This window comes from Thermobia domestica, chromosome 15, assembly GCF_964235325.1.
Source record: "Thermobia domestica chromosome 15, izTheDome1.hap1.1, whole genome shotgun sequence".
NCBI classification, from domain to species: Eukaryota; Metazoa; Arthropoda; class Insecta; order Zygentoma; family Lepismatidae; genus Thermobia; species Thermobia domestica.
The window spans coordinates 170,945,672-170,962,774 of record NC_137468.1 but is presented as its reverse complement, the minus strand read 5'-3'; the positions used below and the strand labels follow the sequence as shown (position 1 = coordinate 170,962,774).

Sequence of the window (17,103 nt, the reverse complement as noted above, 5' to 3'; positions counted from 1 at the left end):
AAGTAATTTCCTACTGACATTAATCAATCAAATATGTAGCCTATATGTATCCATAAGCGAGGGAGTGGGCCTAACCAAAATTAAAATCCTAAAGCCGCCCCTGTCACAATACAAACCGGAATTTACTTATTATTATTATTATTATTATTATTATTATTATTATTATTATTATTATTATTATTATTATTATTATTATTATTATTATTATTATTATTATTATTATTTGAAAACAATATCTACCAACTGGTAATGGGTTATAAAAGATGCTTTTTGTTCCCATAAATTCCCATGCTATTTGTTAGTGGATTGGAGGAAGAGCGGACGTTGGTGTATGACAGCAGCCAGTGGGCGCTGTGGCGTGAAGCGATGCAACAAGCAATCGGATAGCGAGTTGCCTTTAGCCTTCGTACTTCGGATCAGGAAAGCGGGCAAAAGGGCGAAGGAGGAAGAAGAGAGAGCGACAGAGTTGTGTCTGTGTGGACGAGTGGTCGCGAGAACTGCTCTTCGTCTGCTGGTTCGTGGCAAACGAATGTTATCACTTTTTACCTTTACAAAACGAAGTGTGCTTTATGCATTTGTGACGTTTACAACCATAGGTGCATTGGTATAGTACCATCTCGAAGTGTAATGAATACACTAGCGCGCTCTTGTTGAAAAATTTCTTTAGTGAATGTGCGCTGAGTTTGTGTGGATGGAATTCCGATCCCAGACAACAAGTGGCTGTTCTGTGTTCGTTGTTGCTGGCTGCATTGGCCGTCGAATCATTCGCAGTACAGATCTGTGTTGTGGTTTTCGTTGACCTGTACAGCACGAGTATTTTATTTTTCTAATTAAATTTTGCGCAAATGCTATCATAGTGCATTTCAGTGTAGGCGTATATGACATGCCAATAGGTGTAGTCTTTGGGAAGCTGTTGTAGTAGTTTTAAAAAAATAAGTGTTTTTGTGTGTTGAGTGGATGTGAGAGTGTTCGAAGTAGAGACATGAAAGCGGAAAAACCCCAAGAGAATGGGCGAGATGTGGAGAATCCACCAGCTACTGAAACTGACCGATGTTTATCAGATGCTGATACAATTGATGCTAAAGTAGTCGGTGGGAAGAAGCGGCAACGGAAGTCGAAAGATGCTGCAAAGCCTCTTCCGGTGCATGAACGAGTGAGAGAAAAGACGGGGCTCACGCGCTTTGGTTTTTGGATTGCTATCAATGTGTTGATACTACTGATACTATTGTTGATTGTGATTATTGTCTTAGCCGCGACATGGCCTTCATTGCCTCATCACAAATTGGCTGAAGTCTGCACAAGGTCCGCCTGCTTGTCGGCATCATCAGAGGTAAGTATTTGCAAAAGCTCAAAATATTATATGTCTAACCAAAAAAGCAAATTAAGTTTTTTTTTTCAGGGGAGAATCGAATCAAGTTGAGGGTAAAAAATAGTATGAGTATTACACTATCAAATTTTCTCCCGATTTGAAACAACCTTGTAGTTTCTGGGTCAAGAAAAGTGTTGACCCTTACCCCCACTCTAAAGGCTCTCCTAATTAACTTTTTGTAAGTTGCTCTCCCAAATATGAAAATTGAGCCATCATTCTTACATTGTGCTAAGATAATTAAGTATTCATCTTGTTTAGAATTTCCAATTCGAAAATTGACAAACATTTAATACGTAGTAAACATTACAAAGAGGTAAAAGTAAATAGGACTATCGCTTTTAAAACTACTCAGTGTTCTGACCTTAAGTAAGTACTCGTACTCAGGCATGGGCGCCCGACAAAGGGGGGAGCGGTCCCCTGTCTCACGAAAATGTGTTAAATTTCTTAAAAGTTACTTAATACAAATACAAAATACCAAACGTAATATAGTAACCAGATAAAATGGTCCGCTAGAAGCTTGCTTCGGCGCCTATGTACGCAGACCTAGCATTGCCCAAATTTTTTCTTCTGAAAATTAAAAAAAAAAAATTGTTACTAACTTGTTTAAATGTTTCAACCTACCTAAAATTTCAAGGGTATATTTTTCGTCACAATTTCTCTTTGTGGATACGTCTGAGCCATTATACTACTGAATATAGGCCTAATACACATAAGAAAATCGAGATATTTACCTTCAACGGAATACATTGCTCATCTGAAAGATAACGGGTATTAACAGTTGGAATGCCGTTGGAATAATACTTATTCAGGGCTTTCGTTCAGAATATTTTGTCCGGATGGGTTAAAAGCAAAAATGTGACGTTGGTATACAGTGGCGGATCCAAGGGGAGGGCTATAGGGGCTATAGCCCCCCCCCCTTGACGCTCAGTTATACACTGGATAAAATGGGCTTCAATCCTGCTTTGCACTGGCTAAAACGGCAAAATATGGTTTAGCCCCGACCTTGATCATATCCTGGATCCGCCCCTGTTGGTATATGTCAAAATACATTGAAAATTCGTGATGAGCACTTTACGAGCATGGTTGTCTAAAGAAAAGACATTGACCAGTTTATCTTTTCGAGCCTGCGACCTCCGTCCACCCATGCACCAGGCTAAAGGTAATACCTGGATGAAGTAATCTAAGAATCAGAAAAGGGTTTCAATTCATAAAATCGGACCCTGTTTGCCCCTTTTCGTTCCAGCGCCCTCTTTGGAAACAAGAACGCCCCCCAGAGAGGCGTTAACGACCACGTTGAGAACCAAGACGATCGATCTTCTGATATTACGTGCTAAAAGGACGTGTCCTGCACACATAAATGACATATAAACGTAATTTAATTTACCTTAGCTTCGGGGAAAAGGGTTTACCAATAAGAGTGTTAGAACTGTTGAATGAGATAGAATGAATATTTCAAGAGATAATGTACACTGAGAAAAAAATGTAGGTGGCGTACTTAAAAAGATAGGTTACATACGTAATTCTTGTAGTTTTTTTTTTTTTTTTTTTTTTTTGACAACGTACAGCAGACGTATAACTGAAAACGCATGTTTTATAATACTTTCTGTATAAGTGTTCCATCTATACTTACGTTCTGTATGAAATAATAAAGTAGGCGGTCAGGATCTCACATACAAATGGACGTATATAACATATAGCTGACGACGGTAACATAAATATATGCATGTGATATACGGAAAACTGTTAGATGTCATACATCCTGCAACGGCATTATGTAACATCTAAGGACAGTGCCTATGTAGCATACGGATAACATATGCTCCGTACAGATTTCTATAGTAAGCAAGAGGATACCGTATATTTGTACAATATACCGCTGCCCGGAGAACGGATTTTTCTCTGTATATATTTTAAAATTGTTATTGTGAAACGCCATCAATGTCATTATGTCTCCCGTTTCCTTCCACTTTCTTCATTCCACCATTTCACTCATCTCTCATCATCATCGTCTCCTTTAGCCTAACCGTGTGATGTAAAACTTAAAGATTTCATTTTTTTCAATTAGTTTTTAATTTGAATTAAAAATACGTTGAGCTAGGCATTAATTACATAACGACTAAAATTTCGTTGAGCTAGGCATTAATTACATAACGACTAAAATTTCCTCAGTTGTTCATAGGTGTTTGTTGTGCGCATGTGTATAGTACTGGCTATAGAGGGTTTGCGTTCCTTCTCGCAGATTCAAAAGTCTGACCCTGAAATTTCTCATTTACGTAAAATATAACATTGTTATGTGTGTGTTGTAACTTTCATACATCCTAAACGGTGTATAAATCCTGAAAATATGGCATAAATCGTAAATTTTAGGTCTTGTGCAGCTTAAAACTTCGCCGTTTAGAACTAGTTCGTGTGAGATTGAATACAGTTTAGAAATTAATAGTTAGGACTAGTGTCGCATCTTCCTTAAGCACGACATAAATTTTCATTATCTCGCTTTCGAGACGAAACTAAAATTTTATCAAGTCTCATGAACGACACTAGTTCACCCATGTCTTAGATCTTAAACACTGTTTTAGTCCTACATGATTTAGAGTATAAAAACAACTATAAATTGATGAATTCATTGTACGAACGTGATAAATTCGATCCCAGCTCCCGCCAAGTGAGCTTTGTGGTGGACAAACACCGTGTGAGTAGATTTTCTCGGGGTTCTTCCGTTTCCTCACACTTTTAACATTCCATGATTATCATCCATTTCATGATCTCCCTTAGCCTGAGTGGAGAGTCGTGGGACGTTAAACTTACAACACAATGAAGAGCATGTAGCAATATTTAAAAATTCACAAGTCATTACGTAATATTAGCTAAACATTACTTCATATTCCGGTTGTTCACTTATTTGTTTATTGTATTCGAATGTAGTTTTTGGAGAAGAGCGATTTTTTTTTTTTTTTTTTTTGTGATTTGTCGGTTTCACGCTTACTATACCACAATGATCAAATTCTAGTCTTGTCTTTTTTTTTTTTTTTTTAATGGAGGATGTGCAATCTCCAATAAACTAATTTGTGAACTATACAGTGACTAATTTGTGTTTCACCCTCTCACGTCCGATTTACCGGAATTTGAAAAAAAATGGCCCTCGTATAAAAAATGTGATAGCCTTAAGGAAGGAACATATCATACATAGATATGATTTTGTTAATAATTTAATTAACGTAACTTGTAAGGGACTTCAAATATCTGTAAAAATGTTTAGAATTTACACTTTTTGAAACCTGTACTTTCCTGGTAAGTGAAAGTTTTAAACTTATATTTCACCCACCTGTAGTGGTATTGCATAAGCCCGTTCCTCACCTTGACGTCACAAGAACGATTCATGTTCCAGAAGAAGTATGTTGGGTATTTCTAGCCGAGAGCAATTTTTTAACTGAAATAGACTTGTGGTCTTAGTTTTGTTTATAGAAAATTTATTATGTTCAATCTGTCCTTTTATCAGTGTGAATACTAGATAGTTTGCTTCCTTGCTAACTCAAGAAAACAGAATTTTGAGTTCTAATTGATGTGCATGTTTCAAGCACGCAACGAACCCTGGGAGGTAGATTTTTTTTTTTTTTTTTTTTTTATGGCATCCTTCTGTCAGACTTTCATTTGATTTGGTTAGACCCATCCCATTCGCCGAGCTGAAGGCGAGTTTGCTGCTACCTGTGTGATCTCTACACACGAAATAAATAGTTCCCGTTTAGAAGGGTGCTGTACGTAGCAATTTTAAAATAACAATAATGTCTTTAAAAGAAAAGTTATTTATAGTTATAGTTCTTTTAATATAACGAATTACACGCGTTGAAATATTTTGTTTTATTTAATAATTGTTCAAAACAGACAATTTCCTGTAATTCTTTACTGAATTCTAGTTAAGTTGATGATAGATTATTATAAGAACAGCTTTTCAGAGGCAGCTTACAATATAATTACTTTTCATAGTTTCCCTGTCAGAGAAAAATGTATGCCAAACATTTCCTATTATTAGGCATGCATTAAAAAAATATTTCAGAGGGCTTGTACATTTTTTATTGTTGGAAAATTTCTTCTGGAGAGGTATAGATACTGTGTCCAGGATGCATCAAAGCTTTGAAAATTAGAAATTCTATTTTCTGGAGGCTGAAATCTCATCCGTAAAGGGTGGGTTCGAATTCTACGTACAGTGTAGGATGTACTATTCTTTCCTTTCCTTCTTGGTAAGCAATTTTGTTGTCAAAGTTTATCATACGTTGATAACTGGATTCCTAACTTTTTTATTCTTTTATTTAGGATTTAGGAATAACATTTCTGGGCTTTCGGCATCTATGGCCATGTTAACACGTGTCGTATGAGGAAAGACGTCCCTCGGCGAGCGAAAGGGAAGGAAGAAAGGATTGGGGAAGGAAGGAAGTGGCCTGGAACCTAAAAGTTAGGTACCACCCCGGCATTTCCCTGGTGTGAATGAGGAAAACCTCATTCAGGGTGGCTGGCCTGGAAAAAACTTTTTACACTTTTTCGACCGAGTGCCCCCACAGGGAATCGAACCCGGCACCGCTTGCACCGAAAGGCAAGAGCGTTTGCGAGTATGCTACACGGGACCACCTATCCTTTTATTATTAATAATGTTATAGTGGAAGACTGTACATTTCTTAAACTAGTGACTATTCAGTACTGAATGTTGTTGCTGGAGGTGAAGGCGTTGATTGGTGCAGACTTAATTGATTGGTACAATTAATTTTAAGTAATTATTAAATATTTCCTTATCTTTAAAACCAAAAATTTCGTGATACACAATATGGGACTGTGGGACACACCAGTGTGTCCCGGCACATTGATTGGAAACTACTGATTTAAATATGTGATGATCTTTATATTTGTAAATTACTGTCATTCCTCTATTGATAACACTTTTGCTACATAAATAAATGTGACCCCCCTCATTTTGTTTGCTTTTAGGAAGTCCAACTTTAGGTCTCATGAACTATGCTGTTATCAGTCACAATTTAAGCAAATTAACCAATTTGGGTGGTAAATAATGTATGCTTAATTGTATTATTATTATTATTATTATTATTATTATTATTATTATTATTATTATTATTATTATTATTATTATTATTATTATTATTATTATTATTGGCAACAGCAAAGCCAAGATCATCTAACAGCCGAAAATAACATCCATTTCAAGTTGTCTGTTATATTTCATGTATAACAATATTATTTTACAGTTTTCAAATTTTACATACAAATTTTAGTTAAAATCTTATTCGAATTCACTATATAAACATTTTCCAAAATTTGAAGTTACAAACTCTGAAGTACGAGTAAAATAATAGTTATTATTAATTATATCATTACATATTAGATATGTTGTGTATAATATATGTTGTAACAGATACCTGTATCTTGGCGAGTGCACCTGCACAGACTATCCATTCAGAATCAACCTTCACAGTATAGGCCGTTCCCCACCTCATTATTCTGCCTCAAGAGGACTGAGTTACAGAATCATGGCACCGGCTCAGACCTAATATTGTTGTATTGAATAACAACCTATAATAACACGTATTAATTGAATTGTTTGTTCTCAAGATATAATAAGATCAAGAATACAGTTTTGTATACAAGATAAATAACCCTTTTACTCATTAGGATCACACAGAGGGATTCATAAAATTTTACTGTTAAGTCCATTCATCCGTCTCTTACTGTACAGGATAGCTCTTAAACGGAAACGAATTCTTTTTTTTTTTTTTTTTTTTTTGCTATAGACAACTACATCGATTATCTTGACCGAGTTCGGTAATGGAGTTAATCCCTTAACACCATCTTCACGAACTATCCGTTAACCCGTGTAAATTCTATATAACGTTTCCTAGCTTCCATGCAACCTACAAAGCATCAAAGAAATCTCGGTTGCGTATAATTAAAGGATATGCAGTCGCGGGTAACGTCATATCCCGTTTAAAACTTATAACATTACGTAGCTTCTATGTAACCTACACAGAAACAAAGAAAATGTAAGTTGCATGTGATAAAAGGATATGCAATAGCGGGTAACATCATATCCCGTTTAAAATCTTTAACATTCCCTAGCTTCCATGCAACGTGCACAACACTAAAGAAATGTTGGTTGCATGGAACAGGGATATTCAATCGCAGGTAATGTCATGTCCCGTTTAAAATATGTAATATTCCCTATCTTCTATGCAACCTACACAGAAACAAAAAATGTAAGTTGCATATGGTAAAAGGATATGCAATAGCGGGTAACATCATATCCCGTTTAAAATCTTTAACATCCCCTAGCTTCCATGCAATCTTCACAGGAGCAAAGAAATGTTGGTTGCGTATTATAGAAGGATATGCAATCGTGAATAACATCACATCCCTTTAAAATCTATAACGTTTCCTAGCTCCAATGCAACCTGCACAGCGGCAATGAAATGATGGTTGCCTATAATAAAGAATATGGAATCGTGTTATCTTTTTTACTGTATTATGAATGAACAATACATAACATCCATGCCTTGAGCGATAGAACAATTGTATTAACCAGGCAGCCGTATTTAATCTCAAAATGAACAATTAAAAATAGTGTTAGATTGCAACTATAGAGGATAAGTATTTTTACGGAATACGTGTGACTATAATGAAACGGTAGAGTGAGAGATGCAGAGCTATGCAATGTTAAAATTTGACTTAAGAAGTAAACAACAGATAAATGTTGGAACGTTGACATCAACACAGAGATAAACTGCTGACATTTCAGTTTGATAAAACAGTGGGAAAGAACAGAAGTTCACCACAGATGACCCAAGGAATGAACTAAAGCCTTTCTCAGAAAGAACGACTCAATTCGTAGCATGTTCTTTGAAATACATTGTACTTAAATTTTAAGTGCTCTACTGCGTTTTGTGATGTTCGAATAATCTGATATTACTAGAGGGCATAGTACCATAGCTGTGACTGAAGTGAGTAAGGGAGGATAATACACTACACTTTGCTTGTAAATATAAGAAGCTAACAAATATTATGAATACAGATGTACTGTTTAAATAATAATATAATAACTTGGGCACGAAACTCAGGTTAACAAAATCCATTGTCCTTAGTTTCGATATTGCTGCTTGTTGAAATTTAGCGTCCTAGGACAGAACCAAGGTCATATGAGATATGGACCTACAGTTAAAGGTGAAATCCAAACCACCGTAATCATTGAAATTTAGTGCTTTCCAAGGGGGGCACTCAAGCGGGGTTGCACCAGGTCCGGTCTCCCGAATCTTCGTAACTCGAAATAGAATTTTACACGTTTGTTAGTAAAATTAAACATTCTTAATGGAGAAATGATGAATGTAGCGCAAAGATTTTATCATACTCTTATTTCATATGTACTCTTTCCTCTCTTATAAAAACAATACATTTTTATCATTTTCCTGAGAATAGAGGCGCCAGTAGTCAATAATTGTTTATCTTCTTTGCGGCCACGGGAAAATATTGGTACTTGGTAGACGTAGTTTCTTTAGTATTGGACCCTCCTGCAAAACTCTGGACCTTTCCCAACAAAATTTTCTGAGTGCGTGCCTGGTGCTCTCCCATCAAAACCAGGGGCTGTGTGCATACAAGGAACGCGCGCTAGCCACTAGGCTAGGACAGCACTAGTTTCTTTATTGAATGCAATAAGTCATTGCGGCACTTACTCTTCATGAAATATGGACACACTCTTGAACATGGAATACATCATAGACTTACACGTATCGAACCTCATCTCGTACCCACTCATGGCTAAGTAACTAAGGCATGTGCCATCTGTGTATATGGTCGTGGGTTTGAATTGCAGTTAAGGGTACTTACCGTAAATGCAAACTCGAATCCTGTTTTAGATCCCTATTTTAAACAGCAAATCCCGTCGTATATAGCTCAGGTGTTAAACTCCAGTTAATTGAATGTTGTTTTTTGACTATCAGTTGCTGGATGTTGCTTTATTTCGTTTACAACAATCAAAGAATTACGCAAGACGTAGGTTTCCTTTTTTGTGAACGTCAGAATTGAAAAATACTCTTGATCCTTAAGGTATTTAAAACAGGTGATTATAAGTATGGCGGTGAGGGTTTTTTTTTTTTCAGTCATTATGCAATCCATAAAAATGAATCCAAGAAAGTACTTAACTTACTGAATGAATAATAAATTATATTCTACAGCATACATGACTATTTTCTAGTGAGTTTGTAGAAACAAGGTCAAATACAAGATGCGCTGAGAAAGATTCAGCCCACCTCTAGCCTCAGCATAGTCGTTACTCCAAATGTACAGGTATCTGTAAAAGTACTTTTTTTCTGTCTTGTCAAGAACTTTGGACATTGTCAGTTTCAGCGTGTAAACAGTGAGCAAAACACAAAATGAATGTTATTTTCCCAAAAACAGTTGCGTGATATACGAATTGACCCGTTCTTCATTTCGTCTAAGCTGATAAGCAACCAGAACAAACTCCTCTAGTTTCCTCCGCTTTGCTACCGTAAGAAGAAGAAGAGAAAAAAACTATAGTCGTGCCATTCTACGAACCGTCCTCCAATCACGTTATAGTAGAGTCTAAAGCAGAAGACAGCGTCAGAGAGCGCGATTCTCATTGGCTGCTAATATTACTTCATATACTTGAAAGCACTCAGCTGTTGCCACCGCACGCCAATAAGCAAAAGCCATGCATCTGGGGAAGTTCAAGCGTCTGCGCTGGATTGCAACACAGCATTAACTCCACGTGCTTCCAGGTCAGCGTATAAGCAAGTGGGTTCACCCAGGCCGGTACTAACAGCGGCGAAAGTAGAGTAACTAGTCTGTTTCAATAAGGGTGCGCATTTTTATATTAATACAATATTGTTTAAAATTAAATTTTGCACCACACTACTCTCTCTGTTCGTGTTATTGGGAGAACATAACTCTTCTCTTTTACCATCAAGAAGCACCACTTCCATGTGTTAATAACATTCCATACTGGTCACAGTTTTATGTTAGTTTTGGAAAGTTATTTGCTATTATTAGATGATACTAGTATTGTTTCTAAGATGAAAAAGTGCATTGTATTTCTTTTCTTGAAGTAGGGGGATTATCACAGAACTGTGTCGTTATTATTAATATTTTTCTTTTTAGTTTAATGTGAACATTTGGGTTTGCTGAAGGTTCAAACGAGGCACATTGAGTCATGTTAGCGTTCGGCTATTGAGTCCATGAGATAAAATTGTCATATGGACATATTAAATACCTTATTAATTCCTAACCTTGACGTCGTTCGCAATTGTTAGTCATTCAAGAGGCATGATTTACTCAGTGGTGCCCCTCCCTCATGTCCATGACGCACCCCCCGTCAATTGTCTCTCTGTAGGTGTTCTTCCATGAAAAAAAAATCTTTTCGATTAATTTTTACACCCTCTCAAATATATTTATATAGATTTTTACCCCCCCCAAATATTTCAATGACGCATTTTGCGTCATAGCCCCCCTTGTGGACACCCCTGATTTACTTTGCTCACAACATTATGTTATAACCCTTGACTTCTGAATGAACACACAATATTTCATGAAACTTATCACTACATGTACTACTGACAGGTTACATGTCCTAGTAACATAGTAAATCGTATATAAGTTCTATTATGAAAGATATAATTTACTGTTCATAGTATTTGCTTACATTTCTGACTTATGTTGATGGTTGCAGTTTCGGATCTAGGCCGGGGCGCCTAGGCCCCTCAGTTTTTTGAGTGGCAAAAATAATTTAAGCTATTATTTATGTATTTTTAAAAGTTGGTAAATTCATGATATCCCTATCATAGTCTGGGTTCTGACTGCCCCCTCCCCCAGTTTTTACCTTCTAAATCCGCTCCTGCATGGTTGTAAGACGTAAGCAATATTTGTTTGACAGACTTCAAGAGAAGAAGTGGTGGGGTGAAACTTTGCTTTTATTTCCTGTCAGATTAAACTGAAACAATGAAGAGTAGGTATCATTTCATTTCTTTGAAATGATATCTCCCAGATTTGAAAGTCTTTTAGTCTGTTAAACTTCTAATTTTTCGCTTGTAGTTTTTAACATGGAAGTCATTTCATGAGCAACAAGTTTTAGACCATTTTCTTTCATCGTGATAGGAACAAATAGCCCCGCCGCTGCAGATGACATCTTTGTTATATTTCTTCTCTCCAATTAGTCAATAAATTAAATAAAATTAGCCTGACGTATTTCCAAGATAAATATTGGAATTCTGAATTGATATAAATTCTGTTGAAAAGCATCTAATTTGTGTAGAAGAAAGAAAAGAAAAAAGAGGCTTATGCTTGATCCCTCATTAGTCTGTAAAGTACTGTTGACAAATGGCGCATGTCTTTACATTGTGTTCTTCTCTGAGAATGGATTTGTTTTTGTAGATCAACTTTAGTCTGTAACACGTTCTTTCTTTTTTATATCAATTTCTATTTTTGGACGCTTTTCCTATATGCTAAGTGTCAAGACTTTGTTATTTAAAGAGAACTACTACGCATACTTTCTTTTTATCTAAAAATAAAACATGGCGTTGATACCTTTCACGTTCTCAAGTAGGTCTATGAATAGGAAGTTCTAACTAATCTATGTTGAACTTAAGCAAATACATCAGTAGCAGAAAAGTAAACATTAAAAACATGAAAGTATATGTACTGGAATATTTATTAAATACCCGAAGATTACACATTTGAAAAGAATCTTATGCGATAAGTAGCGTCAACTATCCGCTTCGCTGTGTTCCCTTAGTCAGTTACTTTTTACTATTAGACCCTACTAAAGCGCTCTCTGATATCGTTCATTTTCGATCATATCTATCTATATATTTTCCCCTCCCCTTCCCCAAGTTGCAGGGCTGAATTTGGACTTAAACGGCATCGGATGTGTCATTGCTCATCTCACCGACCCCGAAAACTATGGATTCGGCAAATATTGGTCATTTTCGATCATTTTTATATATTACCTCCCCCACCAAGTTGTGCGGCTCATTTGGATTTAAACGGTATCGGAAATGTCACTGTTCATCTCATCAGCGACCACGAAAACTATGGATTCGACACTAATCGATAATTTTCGATCAGTTTTTATATCTACCCCTCTTCCTCCCGTACATTGCACCGTCAAAGTGAAATGATAAAACCCATTCCACGCCCAAACCGCATCCATGTTGAAAATTTGATGGAGATCGGTCGGCTAGTTTAACAGTTATTAAGTCACAAATGTAAGTCATTTTCATTTTTTTTTATATAGATTTTAGGATTAAGGACTTAGATTTCTGGGCTTTCGGCATCTAAGGCCATGTAGCCCATCACGTTTGAGGGATGACGTCCCTCGGTGAGCACACTATCCGGGGAAAGGGAAGGAAGAAAGGATTGGGGAAGGAAGGAAGCGACCTGGGACCTATAAGTTAGGTACCACCCCGGCATTTACCTGATGTGAATGAGGAAAACCTCATTCAGGGTAGTTGGCCTGATAAAGCGTTTTACACTTTTTCGACCGAGTTTTTTGTTTAAAACAGTGCAGAATTTTAAAAAAGTAGTTTTAAAAAGGTACCATTTAGAAATGAGGAAAGAAGTAGAAATTTCAAATATAACCAGTTGAGAATGTTCCAAGAGTATTGCCAGATCGAACTTAAAAAGAATTAATTTTTCTTATTAACTTCTACAGACTTTATACCAATTGTTCTATGTACTTTATTATTATACAGGTTTTGTATGATAAGTAATGAGACCAGGTCTGGAAACATTGTTTTATTGATCTGATCTGTACAGGGACTTAAAAGCTTTCGAAGTACTCTCCTCTTGCGTCGATGCACTTCTGCAATCGATGTTTCCACGCTGCAAACGCCCCCTGGAAGTCAGCAGCCGGCATGTCCTTTAGAAATGTGGTCACGGCTGCTTGGATGGCTGTGACGTCTGCAAAACGGGTTCCTTTCAAGCGTGGCTTCAGCTTCGGGAAGAGGAAGAAGTCGGCCGGGCTCACATCTGGGCTGTAGGGTGGTTGTGGAAGGACTTCCACCCCAATCCGGGTCAAAAAGGAGGTCACTAAGAAGGCGGTGTGGGCAGGGGCATTGTCGTGATGCAACTTCCACCGGCTAGCGATCGCCGGTCTTTTCCGCTTGACGCTCCTGTGCAGTCTCTCAAGGACTTGTTTGTAGAAGGCGGCGTTGACGGCTTGTCCTTGGGGTACAAACTCCTTGTGGACCACCCCCACATTGTCAAAAAAAACAATCAACATTGTTTTCACCTTTGACTTCGACATTCTGGCCTTCTTGGGGCGCGGGGACGCAGGAGTGTGCCACTCCGCGCTTTGACGTTTCGTTTCAGGGTCGTACTGGAACACCCACGACTCGTCACCTGTTATGACGTCATCTTCAAAGTTAGGGTCACTGTTCATGAGGTTCAACAGTTCCTGACAACAATCAACACGTCGTTGCTTTTGTTCGTCAGTCAACACTCGCGGCACCAGTTTCGCACAGATTTTTCTCATTCCCAATTGTTCCGTCACAATCTTGTGCACTGTTGTGTGGTTCATATCGAGTTCATCAGCAATCAATCTCAACGATAATCGACGGTCTGAGTTCAGGAGATCCCTCACTTTTGCCACAGTTTCGTCCGTAGTCACTGTTGTCGGGCGTCCAGCCCTCTCCAGATCCTCAACGCTTTCCCGGCCGTTCCGGAACGCACTGTGCCAACGAAACACCTGGGCTTTGGATAGGGCTTCCTCTTTGTAGGCCTCCGTGATGAGAGAAAGCGTCTGAGTAGCCGTTTTCCCCAGGCGAACGCAAAATTTGATCGCATAACGCTGTTCGATGGAACCCTCCATGTTTGTTGATTTTCCGCCGTGACAAGAATGTTCACAAGGGCTTTGTCCAAGGCTTGTCCGCGCTCCACTGAGGCTCGGAGCCAACTGACGCGCGGTGCGTTGCTTTGCTCGGACCCCCCCCTACATCCTCCATCACCGACAAACCCGCTCCAGCGACACGCGCGCCGCGGCGCGGCGAGTCTCATTACTTATCATACAGACCTTGTACTCATTAAACAATTATTGCAATATTTCTATTTATAATTTCCTTAAGTACTACATTTTTTCCCACGTGTTTAGTTTAAGATTTCTGTTAAAATGATCTACGATATGTTGTTTTACGAAGACACATGCTCAAAACGGAGAGCTCAAAATTGAAAAATTCAAAAATATAATCTTTCTATGACTATGGTTCCCGAGATATGGCTCCTTAAATCTCTCGAAATCCGAACTTTGTTTTATGGCCAATATCTCGGGAATAGTGACGCAAAAAAAATCCATTAGTTCTTTCAGATAGTTTTTGATGTTCTATCCAATCGAGGGCTCAAAATTGAAAAATTCGCAAATAACACACACAGACAGAGAATTCAGTAACGAACATTTTAAGATCGTTGAATATTCATACAAATAGCACCATAATTAATTACATCATATATAAGGTCCTAAAATTTACTTATGTATTGTACTACTGCACGGCCAACAAGAGATGGTCTCTGACGTTTCTTATCACATGCGGTGGGACATTGCAGCCCCTACTTTGATACCAGTGTTACCACCCACGATCACTCTGTCTTATACCATTAATTAAATTGCCACTACAGTTGCACCGAAAAAAACCTTGACACGCGAGTAGTGGCAATGCCACTGCGAGTTGTCAGAGACGTTCTCTTACTGGACGCACTATAACAACTCTGCTTAAAACAAGTTGCAAAACACAATGCTATTGAGGTTACAAGTCGGAAGACAAATCAGATAACGTTGAACTTTTTTTTTTTTTTTTCACTAAGAGAATGTGTATGTTCATGTAGAAAAAGTCTCAGTACCGATTGGTGATGGCCGTGAGTAGTCAGTTTGATGCTGGCACCTCCCTTTATTTCGTATCCAATAGCTTTCACCTAACGGGACTGTATTGAAGCAAAAATAATGTAATATATCACATGTTCGCTGTTCATTTTTTAAATATTGTTATAGGAATAAAATGCGGAAAAGTGTCAAGAAAAAAAAATTAAAAAACATAAAAAGTGACGACATTCAAGAAAGGTGGTACCTGCACTGACAAAAATGTTTTAAAAAAGAGTGCTACGAAAAATGTTTTGTTTGCAAGACAAGCTAATTTGGGCACTTCAATAACAAGCAAAAAGTAAAGAGCAGCACCTAAAATTTTTGGCTCTGATAACCAAGGACCTGATAACTTACTTTCTTTGTGTCGTTGACATATAGTTGTGCTATCTCTTCTTTAGCGTCTGAGAAAATACAAATCTCTTACTCACTTGGATTACACATTAGAAAGGGACCGAAATATTAACTGATGTTGCGCGAAGATAAACTTGCAATTGTATTAAGCGGCATCGCATCACAGTTTGCTACAAAAATCCTAGACATGCGATCCAAACGAAAAACTGTATCGCAACATGCAATGCATCTATAATAATAGTTTATTACCGAAGGGGCTAGAAAATGAAATGAAATCTTTGAGTTTTTACGTCCCACGGTTATGCCGGTTAGGCTAAAGGAGACGGTGATAATGAGAGATGAGTGAAATGGTGGAATGAAGAAAGTGGGAGGAAACGGGAGAACCCCGAGAAAACCCACGAGCACGGTGTTTGTCCACCACAAAGTTCACTTGGCGGGGGCTGGGATCGAACCCGGGACCCCAAGCACCAGAGGTGAACGCTCTACCACTGAGCCACCGCGCCCCCCCCGAAGGGGCTAGAGTCGCAACAGAAAACTATTTATTATTGTCTTGCTTTCATGATAGAACTGTTCTGTTTCAGTCTTAAATATAGTGAAACCTCAGTAATGAAAACTTGACGTTTCCTTTTAGATGTCTGTTAGGGTCTTAAGAACATAGTCTACCCGGACTACACACCAAATTACTCGAAACTATCAGTGGGACTGGCATCAAAGACCTATTAGTTCTGACACTTTATTCTATGTTTAAAGAAAAAAGAGTTCAGTGGGCTCTCGAAATCGAAGAGACTACCTTACTTCTCAGAAACTTAGATTACTAGCTAAAACACAGGACCTCAGCAGTACTCTCTTCTGCCCTCTTCTGTTTTCGTAGCATTGGCCAAGAAATATAGTTTCGCTACGCTCTTCTGCTGTGTATTTTTAAGGAAAATAGTGTTCGGTTTAAAACGTCTAAAAAATGGGAAAACTTAATGAATCCGAGTATTAAGTAGCTAGGTAGAATATGGGTTAGAAATGAATATTTATGGGAAATTAAGATATTTTGCTTTAATCGTAACAATGGAGGTCCACTGTGTGGACTGCCATGTTACACCAGCTGCAGTAGAATTGTAGTGTGCAATTAACTGGACAGACGATGATAGTCTAAAATGGGCGATTTTTCTGATTTTCAAGGAGACATGTTTTCTTAAGTCAGTTTTGTGGGCTCTGAAATACACTTTACAATGTTCATAGTATATTTATCCATTGTTATTCATCACTTCTTTAATTCAGTTGGTAAATTCTTTATCTGGAAGCCATGAATTTACGAAGATTTATTTTAACTCCATTTTCTCATTATATTAATATGGCCAATAGTAGAACACAATTAAATTTCCGATGTTCATTCTGGATCATGGCTTCGCATAACTATTAGGTCCAGGCATTAACTGAGACAGCAACACGATCAGTGATATTGCAATAGCGGAAACTTAAC

The 17,103-nt window shown here is 37.7% G+C and overlaps 1 protein-coding gene across 1 annotated transcript in view; it reads left to right on the top strand.

Annotated features, from left to right (window-relative positions):
* Positions 1-357: 357 nt before the first annotated feature.
* The window catches only part of LOC145671356 (endothelin-converting enzyme 1-like), a 249,238-nt gene continuing 232,492 nt past the window's right edge, over positions 358-17,103 (top strand). The window contains exon 1 of the mRNA XM_081740414.1: positions 358-1,330. Within this exon, the coding sequence (XP_081596540.1) occupies positions 983-1,330 (348 nt within the window). The 5' untranslated portion in view covers positions 358-982. The remainder of the gene's footprint in view (positions 1,331-17,103) is intronic.